Source organism: Cricetulus griseus, assembly GCF_003668045.3.
Source record: "Cricetulus griseus strain 17A/GY chromosome 1 unlocalized genomic scaffold, alternate assembly CriGri-PICRH-1.0 chr1_0, whole genome shotgun sequence".
Classification (NCBI taxonomy): Eukaryota; Metazoa; Chordata; class Mammalia; order Rodentia; family Cricetidae; genus Cricetulus; species Cricetulus griseus.
In genome coordinates this window covers 4,551,295-4,564,035 of record NW_023276806.1, presented here as the reverse complement: position 1 = coordinate 4,564,035, position 12,741 = coordinate 4,551,295, and the positions used below count along the sequence as shown (strand labels likewise).

Genomic DNA, 12,741 nt, shown 5'->3' with positions numbered 1-12,741 from the left:
GAAATGCTTTCTTTTAGAAAACTAAATTGGTACCAGCATTTTAAAAATCTTTTGCTATCTAAATGAATAAAATGAGCTGAAACCAGTTCACCCAACAGCAGTGAGCAAGCACATCTATGCTGCCCAACACTGAGTGAGACCTGCCAGCATCTGGGAGGAGGCTGCCCTTGCGGCCCAAGCATATAGCCCCCTCGCCATCACACCCTGAGTGTGAGCATGTGGACATGTCCACTGGCCCCGCCTGCAGGCATTTGATGTCTTGATTCTCCATGTTTTGGAAGTGATGGGTTTTCAATCCTTACTAAAACTTGGATTAAGGATTAAGAGACCCTCCCTAGTTTTGAGTTCCTGAATGTAAACATCTATCACAGCCTTGGAGCCAATGCTAATATTGGAGTTCTACTTTTAGATCTCCTGGGGGTTAGCATGCTATATAATATAGAAGGATGAGCCCAGTGTGACTGACAAGGCTGTCCCCAGCTACATTCAGGATGTGTTGCATCTTGTAATTGAGCCTGATGCTTTATAAAATTCATTGTCAGGCATATACAAGATTGACTAATCAACATGGTGATATTAGAGTCTTGTTTTGTGATGCATGGTCATTTTCCAATTCTTAAAAATTCAGCATCCACCATAAATGAAATTCTCTTTCCAATAAAGTAATATAAATTTTAATATCTGAAACAGTAACATCAGGCTGGTCTTAGGCAAGACTTCTAACTTCTATATTAAATAATATTCCCCCTGAAAAGAGTAATTATTTCTGGAGGAAGGCCTTTAGTGTCTTGAGTTGATCATTTCAGGACTCACAAAGCTTATGCAAGAAAGAAAATTACACGGCTAAGGAGCATCAGACAATAAACACAACAATCACGGTGGCATGGGATGAAACGCAGTATACTTAACTCAATACTGGAGAATTAGACAACATTGTGGGGAAGAACTTTTGGTTAAGCTAGGAAAAACCTAACAATACACAAAGCCATATGAACGAAGTTGGGGAGTGATACAGATAAGGAACTCACAGATCCCAGGTACAAGGAAGAGGGAAAGCCAAGGGGAGTGACGACCAGTGGTTACAGGACAAGTGCAGTAGGAGGTAGACCTGGTGCAGTTATAAGAGGTTTCTGGATGGTTTGATGTGAATATTTCATTCTTAATTAGCATGTATTAATTGTGCATATTAATGAAATATGTTTGGAAACATATGCACATGTCCAGCCATGCACTAACCGAACTAGGGTAGCTAGCACTTCTCTCTCTTTACTTTTTTACATGTTTTAGAGGCTTCAAGGATCTCTCTTTTATGTCTTCATAAAATATGTAATGGCTTATTGTGAATTATAGTCTTTTGGTGTGCTTTGGAAAAACCGCAACTCATTCCCTCTGTTTCCATACTCATTGCCCAACTTTCTTTGCTCTCTCCTTTCCCGCCTTCCTAGATCTGTCTTATTTCACAGGGCCTGATGCCATCCAGTCCCATCCATTTTGCTGGAATGACAGGATGTCATTCTTCTTTATCACTGAGTAATATTTCACTCTGTCTGTGGGGTAATCACATTCCCTTTATCCATTTATCTGCACACTGACGCGAGTTCCATATCTCAGCATGTGCATGCTGTTGCAATAACACAGAGGTGCCAGGGTTTCTTTGGCATGATAATTTTACTTCCTCTCAGATATATGCCCTATGCAGGAAACACAGAATAATATGGTGGCTCTATTTTTAGTTTATCAAAGCACTGCCATGATGGCTGTAATAATTTATATTCCTATGAAAAGGTATATAAGCTGCCTCCTGCTAGATCTCCAACAACCTTTGTTACTTTTTGAATTTTTGGTAAAGTCATTCTAACCAGTGTAGATTAAGATACATGAAATTTATTATAGGAGAAGTCACTTACATAAGGAACCAATGACCCACAAGTTTCTGCTCCGATCCACACCCAGGCTGCTCTCTGTGACCCAACCGGAACCAAGAGAGCAAGCCTGTCTCAGATGCCAGACCAAATACCACATGCTCACTTATGCACCTGTGACCACACCCAAATGGGCAAGGTTAGGGCCACAGGTGCAGCTGGGTGGATCCCTCTCTACAAACCAGAATTGGGTTATCCTCTTTATAGTATTTTCTTGATGGCTAAGGGTGTTGGGAATTTTTTTCATGTAGTTGTTGCACATTTCTGGAGATGGTTTTATGAATTTTGTTATTGTGGGAACACAGGATAGATATCAGGGATTTCAAATGAGGGATACAATAAAATTCAACAAAAAAATTAGAATGCTGAAACTAACAGTTGGTGAAGAAAAGATTGCAGTCAAAACTGGTGACAAGGATATTGCTTTGACCTGTCCCTAGGTGTATAGCTCAGTGGCAGTCCACTTGCCAAGCATGTTGAGACCTATGATTAGTGCCACTAATGCAAACCAACCAAAAAGCCAATAACCAACCAACCAACCAAACAAACAAACAAGAAACAAACAAACAACTAATCAACCATCATCCAACCTCCAACCATCAACCAAACAACAACCAACCAACCAACCAACCAACCAACCAACCAACAACCAACCAAACAAATAACAACAACAACAAAACCAACAAATTCCAACCAACCAATACTGTGCAGTATTCTGCATGTAAAACTGAGGAATACACTATTTAGAGGAGATGGGAATAAGTGGCTGCATTTCAGAGATATTTGGAAAATTTTGTTAAAAGTAACAAAAGCAATTGCAAAAAGAAATTAAGAGGAAAAGGAGGAGGGAGAGAAGGGGAGAAGCAAGAAGAAAGGATGGATGGGGGAAGTCTCACAAGTGTCCACCTCGACATGAGTAGATACAGGCAATCAAAGGGTGCTAAGAGGGGGAGAATGCATTTTCTCCAGGTCTGAGCCTCTTGATCGGTCATCCAGTCTCATGTGGCTATCCTAAGCACAGGTTCCTATGAACAATACTAAACAGACTCAGTAGGTTGCACACACACACACACACACACACACACACACACACACACACACACACACACACGTATGCATATGCTCATTAGGTATATGAAATAATAATTAAGAAGAAGGAGTCATGTTTTTGAGAGGGAATGTGGAACACTGGACACATTGAAAGGGGGAAATGAGGGGTGGGAATTTTGCAACACAGTACTCCTGTGTGAAATTTTCAAGTAATTAAATTAAAAAGTAACAAAATGTCATGCAAAAGTAAAAACTTCACAGTGAAATCTAAAAACTATGTGATATTTTAAAACATTACAAGTTCATTGAAAGAAAATAGATCTAAAGAGAGGGGGAGACACTGTGTTTTCTGAGAACAGTATGATTGAAACATGAATTCGTGAACTATAGTGAATTAAGTCTCAAATGCACTGTGCTTCATTTTCCAAGCTTCCTTTTACAGAGTGGAAAAGCCACCTCTAAAATTTATACTGGAAATAAAAATAGCCCACATAACTAAAGTAAATTGTACAAAGAAGGACAAAGTTGAAGACTAATGTTGACTGGTGTCGGCTATTAAAATAGGGTGGTAGTGATATATGTGTGGACAAAGGTCAGTTTTGATGTGGATAAAAAAGTATCAGAAATACATATGCATCTTTTTGGCTGATTCTTGACAAAGTGCTATAATAATTTATTGAAAAAATGTAGTTTACTTCAACAAAGAATACTGAACAACTGAATGCTGATATTTAAGGGAAAAAAACACAACTAAACAAAAAATATCAAATTCATCCCATACTGTAGACCATTTATAAAGCAGACTTCATAACTAGGAAATCTGAGCCTGTCAGGTCTTCCTATAACATGTCATAGGAAAACAAGGCTTCTGTGAATATTTTAAACAAAACATTAAAATGATATGTTAGTTTGATAAGAGGGATTTTATAGGTGAAATGTCTCTGGTCTTTAAAGGCACTACTGAGCAGATTGCAGATGAATGTCATTGCAGCCTCAGACTAGACTCATCTGGAGTCAAAGCACTCTTACAAATAAACACTAAGACAATATGAAAACATCTCAGGAAAGAAATAGCAGTGGATGCCAAATGTGCATATCAGTCTGTTGTCTATACCAGTAACCACAGAGTATACCCAAGCTTGAATGGCCAAGAAGCCTTGTATTTCAGCGTATGTCATCATACATTGCTGAGGGACTCCATGATAGTACACAGAACATGGAAACATTTACCATTACACCCAGGAGTCAGTCTCTTACATTTGAACAAATTTGTAAGAAAAATAAAAACAAGTACACAGGCTCCTGAACAGTTTTGGTAATTCTCATTGCCACAGCCCTGAAATAGAGTGGCTCAAAATGACACCAAGTGGCCTCTCACAGTCAAATTTAATACACACAAGTGAGAAATAATGGGTTACAGATAAACAGGGCAACCATTCCCTTTCTGTGGTGTTCTGGGAGAAGTAGTCCTCTAGACACAGAAATAAGGGCATTGCTTCAAGGAAGTTCACAGAACATTCCCGAGTGTGGGAGGCGCTGAACTTGCGGAGGCTGTGGTTATACACAACTACACATATTTACTGAAACCCACTGACTGCTACCCTAAAAGGACAGTTTTCTGTTAGGTCTCAGTAAATTTTACTCTGAGGATATTATAGCAACACTTTAAATGAGATATTGTAGCTTGAGCCGGGCAGGTGATGGAGGCTGGTAAATGTAGATAATTCCAGAATAGAAATTAGCAGTAGCAGATGAATGGACTGACACAGGGAATTAGGAAAAGGCAGTTGTGTGTCTCTATTAAGAGAGCACATCGCCTGCACCTGGAATTAGAATGAATTGTCAAATACAAAATATCTTTACAAGTATGCATCCTCAGGTAACAAGACAGCTAGAAATTATAACAACATCCTCCAAAGGGTATTGTTGGCCCAGCGCACGATGAAGCTGACTTCCTTAGCATAGCAGGCGTGGGTATGTCATTAGTGGACTCCTCAAACATATTCGAATATCAGAGTTCATGGAAAGCACTGGAATACCCTGGTAATAAACACTGTGAAAAATGGTCCAAGACCTGGGCACTCCATCTGTACATCACCACCGATAAATATGGCAATCTTGGTTCAGCATTTTTTTTTAACAGACTATGATTTTCTCTGTGGTATATTGTTACAGGGTGATCATCACAGCAGCTGGCAATGAAATTCACTCAGGATTCATGTCAAATTTTACTCCCAGCTGGGAACACAGGGTCTTGTTTCGGGTCCAGAGTAAGAAGACAGGAGAACATTGTAAATAATAAGGTATGCAAATGAAGTTGATCTTGACACAGGAAAAATGGCCCAGCTGTTAAGAGCCCTTGTTCTGCAATCATGAGGCCTGGAGTTCAGACTCCAGCAGCCCTGTGACAAGTCCAGGATCCTTGTGCATGCCTGCACTCCTAACTCCTTGAAAAAGGAGGGTTGATGGAGCTGACTTGCCTCCAACCAGGTAGAGATACAAGGTCCAGGTTCAGGGACAGACCCTGCCTCAGGAAACAGGCAGAGTATGATAGTGTGGACACTGAAAGCCCTCTTCTGACCGATGGGTGTGTACCTGCACACACATGTTCATGCAGCTGACCTGAGTCTGTTATGTGCACAGTCTGCCGCTGATGAGATGTCTCCTCCCCACATTCTACATGTAAATTGAGTATAATTTATACCATCAGTGATAATTAGGCTCCTCAAAAAGCCTGATTTTTTTTAAGAACATAGTCACACCTAATACAAAATTATTAGGAAATGTGTTTTCAGTCCTGACAGGTTATTTCTGCCCTGACACTTCCTCATTCCAAGATACAGATTTAAAACACACCTTTAAAACCTAAGCTCTAAAGTGAACACATTGGTCACTTTATCTGTCTATACTCAGGGCAATTTGCTTGTTTTATTAGAAATAAATAAATCAAAGCTCTAAACTTGAATGAAGACTCTGTATATCAAGACACCTATGTCTAAATCCAGAGTGAGGCTGTAATGTTTTCTGAATGGGATGCTCACCCCCAAACAATGCAAGACCTCTTGTCCCCACTAGAATAATTATCTTTGTAGGGAGGGATGGTATCCAAACTCTCTGTGAATTGCACTGGGAAACAGAACTGCTCTCGTGCAGCAGGTCCTACCTGGCTTGAGATGCGCGAAGGGGATTTCTCCTGTGAGGAGCTCCCACAGACACAGGGCATAGCTGAAGACATCTGCCTTGATGGTGTAGCGTGTACACTGTGTGAACACCTCGGGGGCCATCCAGCGCAGGTTCTGTGTAGACCAAAGGTGACCAGAATAAACTTCTGAGCCCGCACTAGAGAAGGTTCTCCAATGCTCTCAGGTGGCATGGGCAGGAGGTGACTGCACCCATGCTCTTCACCAATGCAACAAACACTGTGTGTCTTCTCATGGGCATCAGTTTCTCAAGAAAACACAAAACCATTGGAAGATCATAAAATCTGAACTCCATAAGATACCTTCAACATTAATGACAAAAAACTGCCTCACAGCCGTGGCTGTGTTCCATTCCTTCTTCCCAACCACCATCTTTGCTCTAGGCACCCTGCAGGCTTCAGAATCAGCCGTCATGGGTTCATCCCCAGCAGTTTGTTGGCTTGACTAACACTGTGGGAGAAACCTTCTCTTGTTTCAGGCCCATAACTGTGTTCTCACGACAGAAGACAGAAACATGAAGAAGTCACCCAGCCTGCCTGTGATGGATATTTCTCCCTTGGCAGGATCAAGGCTCTGGCATTTCTTGTATTTGATGTGAATTTCATGAATTCAGTGTCTTCAATATTCTAGAAAGCAAGCTAACAGCTAAGCTACAAAGCACACCTCTAGCCTCATCTATGTGGTGGCACCAGATGCACTCTTTGTATGAGTGATCAGAAATACAAATAATTTTCATTTTTTGGCAGTTCAAAGGCCAGAACATCAGATTCTGGCTTTATGAAATGAATATTGGATCTCAGACTGGGTGGTTTCTCCCACCTCAGAGTTCCAGCTCTGAGGTCTCTCAGGTCTACATCCCATTAGTGGACTTTCTCAGTCACCTTCCTGCAAGCAAGGAGGGGAGTGGTACTCTGTTCCTGTCCTTGACAAAGCCCTGTGTCTGGTGCTGCTTCTGATAATCCTCTGACTGTTCTGCATCATGTTGACATCACGTAGAATTAACCCCAACACCTTTATCCTCGGCATTATAACACATGATTTCCCTGCATGAGCTTCTGCATTCCGAAGAGCCTCAGCTCACAGAGGCGGTGAGACATGGACCCCAACAGTGCATGCTTGAGATCGTTTGTGTTTGAAGTGGGGAGGTGGAGTACAAAATAATTAAGAAACATAGATACAGCCTTATAACTAGTGATAGATAAAACACCAGAATAATTTGAGGGGAGTGTTGTCCTTAAAAGCTATGCTGTGAAGCAAAATAATTCAATTCTCTTGCTGAGGGTGAAATTCAGTTTGATTCTATCCATCAGCAATGGCTTAGTCAGAGGGAATCAACTGTTTACACTGGAAACTCCTCTGTCAGAACAATGACAAGATGCAGGTACCCAAGATCCATGCAGTCACAGCTTTTAGGGGTCACATTCAGGCATTGATTATTATTGTTTTTTTTTTAATCTAAGATAATTTAAAATAGTTCATTAAGGGCTAGGATCCATAGATCAAGCTTTCTGTCTGTGTCTCAGGGTTTAGATGAGGTTTGTAGATCCCTCTGCCAAAAGGCCGCACTCCACCCCTCTGTCACCCAAATTACAATTACACTAACCCTCCCTAATGCACCCATGCCACTAGCTTCCAACACTCCAAGAGCCCTCTTACTTCAGAGCCACTGGACCCACACTTATCTCTGCATTCAATGCCCACCAACCGTGAGGATGGTCTCCCCACCGTGTCTCTTAAAAGAACACCATCGCATTTCACTCTTACCTATCTGTGAACCTAACTCACTCCCTGCGTACTTTTCTGCTTTGATTTTTCTTGTTAACACTCACTGCCATTTTTGTTTGTTCATTTGTTCAGAAACTGTCTGCTAGGTATGAACAAGAATTGACTTAGTGCCTGTGCGTGGAGCCAGAGGCTCATGACAGACATTGCCTCAGTCTCGTTGCACCTTACCTGCTGAGATGGGGGCCTCTCTATGGATCTGGAACTCACTATTTTGACTATATTGGCCTCATCAAACATCAAGCCTCTGGGATCCTCCTGTTTCCATCCATCCAGCACTGGGGTCTGGCATGTTACATGAGTGCTGGGGATCTAAACTTGGGGTCCTCATGTTTGGTCCATGGAGACATCTCAGCAGTTCCCAATTTAGAGTATTGCAAATCCACAGGGCTTAGACTCTGTGGGTTGGGATGTTATACACATTTGCTGAGAGAACATGTAAAATCTAATGGGTCGTATGTTCAGATGTGGATTGAGTCTGGCTCCCAAAGACACACTTGTCTGTGCCTTAAATCTGCTTGCTCACCCCTGTGCTGGCCCCACTGGCAAAATGAGCTCATTGCAGTCAAGAAGTAAACTCATTCTTGTTTTATATTTCTGTCCCTCTGAGTAACTCCTGACACAAGGCTGGACCTCAGTAAATGCTTGTTGAGCAAATCAGAGTGCACACAGCAGCATGGAGGGAAAAGGTGGGGGCATTCCCGGTATGGAAAGCCCTGTCTGGGGCCCTCACCACAATCTGCTGGCATGAAAATGTCTTATCTTGTGGGGCTCAGGGGACGTGCAGGTTCCCAGCAGGATGGGGGGCAGATGGAGGCTCCTGTGGCTGATGCAGGAAGCTTGAAGCATCTAGTGGTGGAAAAGAAAGTTAAAGGGCCTGGGTTCAGAAAAGAGTGAGACAGGCAGAGTTTGTCCAAGGAAGGAGATTAGAAATTGCATTTTGGGGGCACTGTTGAGAGTACATCATAGAACTGTCCCCCAGCAAGATTAGCTGAGGCGATGAGCAATGAGGACTCAACCAGAAGAGGGACTGGAGACAGGGACCATTACAGTCACTGTGCTTTCGGATCTGAGGTGGTAGATTTGAAAACTGAAAACGTGAAAGAAACAAAGCCACAGATTGAAGCATTGAGTAATGAGTGAGGCAGGCCAGGGAAGGGGTGGAGCTTAGCCTAAGAGGGGCCAGATACCTCAGGAGTCCAGAGAGAAGCAAGGCTACTTGTATGGAGGTGTGAAGTTTGGATAATGGGGTAGACAGGGATGAACTGAGGTACAGGTAATCTGGGAATATTTATTATTGTCTCACATTGCAATCCATGTTTTGCTGAAACGTTAATGCTCACCTATAGGACGTGTCACCTGGCAACTGATGGGGAGAGCATGAATTCCCAGCAAATGCTGCTGAGCCACTGGTCCACCTGTTAGCACTCCCACTGCAGGTGCTCGTTACCTGTGACAGTCAGCCACAAGTGCCTGCCAAGGCTTACAGGTTACATTTGGAAAATGTTCGCTGAGATTTTTATCTGCAACTTTTCTAAGTAGGGGGCCCTTCAAATAGCTATATTGGAGGTTTATGAAAATGAAACCCTAAAACTTATCCTGCCACCTAGACAACAACATTTCCTGGCTAAGGCTACTCCTGCTCTTCTTCCTCCCACACTGAGTTTACACATTTTAATTGTTTAACAAGGAACAAGAAAGCCACAGACCCCTGGCTGTTTTGTCATGTTGTCTTCATCCAGGGACTGCAGAAATCTTGATTCTAAAGGGAAGAGAAAACAAGTCCATGTCAAAGGAAGTGTCCCAATCCCTAGGTCCCCAAGATCACAGCAAAACTCCAAAGACCCATGATGGGGAATGTACTTCTGTGTATGTTTATCTTATTGATTGTTTAATAAAGTTCTGTTTGGCCAATGAAACAGCAAGTTAGAAAGGACTAAGAGTCAAAGAGGATTCTGGGAAATGTAGTAGAGAGTGGTGTTCCAGGCCGGAAGTTACATAGCAGGGAGAATCATAAGCGAAGGAGAAACAGGAAGGGCCCTCTTTTCCCCTCGGCTCCTGCTCCAGCAGCACAATGTGATCCACCAGCAAGGAGGGACGCCAATAAGGTGTCTGATAAGATAAGTCTTATAAAATATATAGTTTTATGATAATTAAGACTGAGCTAACAGATGAGGAATCCTAGTCATTGGCCAAGCAGCATTGTACCTAATACAAGTTTCTGTGTATTCATTTGGGCCTAACTCGGGCAGGCGGCTGGCGTAAAGCTCACACATGGCGGTGGGGCTCAGGCGGCTTTTGGCGGAAAGATTTATCATAACAGCCTTTGTCCCATTCAAATGTTCATTTCTGTCTTTTCAGCCTTGATAGCAAAAGAGAAAATGTAAGTGCAAATGGCACGCATTCAATGTGCAAGCTCATACTGAAATTTAAGCAGAAATACCAACTGCCAACGGTGTGACGTCTGTTTCCAGATGGTTGTACACTATCAGGTATGAAAGGAGAAAGGATGTTGTTTGGGGCTGTGTTTCTGGGCGACTTACCTCCAAAATCTGCCACCACAGCATGGCCATCTTCGTAGAGAAGAATGTTGTGACTGGGAAAGAAGCAGACTCTGTGTGAGCTTTATTGAGCATTTTACTCAGGCCATCATTTTCTTACCACAAAGTTGAAATGTGCCGTTGGCTGTTGTTGATTCAGAAAAGGGATTTCCAAAATGTGGTCATATTCTAGCTCCCATTTACAGTATGAAGGGTGCCTCCTTCCACGCCCTCTACACTTGCCAAGAGGCCTTGTTAGTCAATGCACAGTCCCTCAGCTCACACAGTCCTGTTTGAAAATGCAGCCCTGGGTAGACAAGGCTTGGAATGTACTAGATTTGGAACTGGCTGCACCTCGGGCATGGTGATGGTTCCAGGCGAGGCAGCTGTGAATGTGCTGTTAGGAGCAGTCACCTGAGTTAGAACCCTGGGATCCGCATGGTGGAAGGAGATGGTTCAAGCCTGCTCATTGTCCCCTGACCTTCGCATGTGTGTGGTGACCTGTGTATACACACTCCCCCAGACACCCTCACTAAATACATGTAAAGCATTTTTTAAAGGAAAGATATAGAGGATAACTTGGACCTGAGATACCATTTTAAAACAACAGAGTGCATCCAAGGTTTGTTAAATGATGTCAGCTAAACTACAGTTTACAAAGTGAGCAAGGCACTGGAACCAGTCTTACAGAACTCGGGAAGAGAAGGAAGACCATCAGATGTCCTTAGCATAAGGGGAAAGGGAACCGTGTGAGCATGATGCGCATGCCAGTCAATCAGCCTTGTTGTTGTCATCATTAGATGTCTGTAAACTAATACAGACACCAGTGTGACATGGTACTTCCTAAATGTGTACATCTTCAGTTTTGTCAAATTTTATTCACAATACTGAGAAAAGTATCCCTTTTTTTGAGGTAGATCAAGGTTAGGGCAATCTAGGGGAGGTCATCCCTCCCCCTCACAGAAATCTGGCTTCTGGAACAACTTATGGAGAAGAACACAGTGATACACATTCTGCTTGAGCGCCATACTTGCTTGTCTTTTAACTTCTAATTAGTGATCCTGTGGCACCCAATCCAACTGTTGCATCTACAGGCCCCACAACTGAGGCACAGCCGTCATCGAAGCAGAGGAGACGGAAAGATTCTAAGAGCCAGAGGACCATGAATCTGCACCTCCTAGAAATGCCAGCGAGTCTACAGTCATACAGTCTTATCAACATAACTGCCTATCCAAGACCTCAACAAGGACTACAATTTTGGTGTGTGGACTTAAAGTCTGTGTTTGGCTCATGCAGGAAGAATTCCCCAAGCAGAAGGTAGCTATCTTGGTTTTCAAACTCACTAAGAACATGACCATCCACACAAATTTATGTGTTACTTCCTGGTGTTCCCTTGCAAGCCTTTTGCATTGTAAATGAATTTGGAGGGTATGTATAATACATTATATAAATGCTAAAATTGAATGTGTGCTCCAAGTGACTTCAGCCAAGTGACAGAGTATAGGAGTATTTGAGCATGTCAAAGCAGGTAAGTCTGAGATGCTATTTTAGGCCCAAATTACAAATTGGTAGGTGTGATGAGGACAAAGTTATTTTAACCAAGAAATCTCAGACCAATAGGAAGATCACACATAGACACAAGGCTCATTCAAAGAGCTGTACAGCCCACGGCCTGTCAAGGGTGTGTGGGTGTTAAAATTCACCCAGAACACTTAAATATATGTTGAACAAAGTTCCACCAGCCACAGTAAAATCATAGGTAGCCCCTGCCAAATATTTTACTGTTAATTCCAGTCAGTAACGGGGAAGAGCAGTTGAAGCCTTGTCTTTAACAGAATAAACTTTACTGGAAAGTTTTGCAAATGGAGATATTCTAGGTAATTGTACCCAAAGACCATGGGACCTTAGCATGACTCTCCAGTACAAGCCTTGAGGTCGTACTGCAGAACCAAAACCATGATTCTAGAGCACTGGATACTCACAATCCATTTGTTTAAACTTCTTTTCATGTAAATATATATTACTAAGAATATTACATCAGCTAACTAGACTTGTGGTGGAATGGTTAAAAACCATTCCTCCATGAAAGAAATGCATCACCAGCCTTGGGGTTGAGTATGCCCAGAGAAGAATTTGGCCTTGGTAAATTACAGTAGGAGAGGGAGGGTATCTGAAGAAAGGATTGAGTCTTGTTCACTCATGACCTTCTAGCGTGTTCACTTACTGTTTTACATATATGAATGTTCA

General features: G+C 42.4%; 1 protein-coding gene across 1 annotated transcript in view; it reads right to left on the bottom strand.

Moving 5' to 3' along the window:
- The window catches only part of Tnni3k (TNNI3 interacting kinase), a 276,112-nt gene that overhangs the window by 87,256 nt on the left and 176,115 nt on the right, over positions 1-12,741 (bottom strand). Inside the window, exons 18-20 of the mRNA XM_027395192.2 lie at positions 10,498-10,550; positions 9,664-9,716; positions 6,136-6,268 (exon numbers count right to left, since the gene is read on the bottom strand). Of these exons, the coding sequence (XP_027250993.1) occupies positions 6,136-6,268; positions 9,664-9,716; positions 10,498-10,550 (239 nt within the window). The remainder of the gene's footprint in view (positions 1-6,135; positions 6,269-9,663; positions 9,717-10,497; positions 10,551-12,741) is intronic.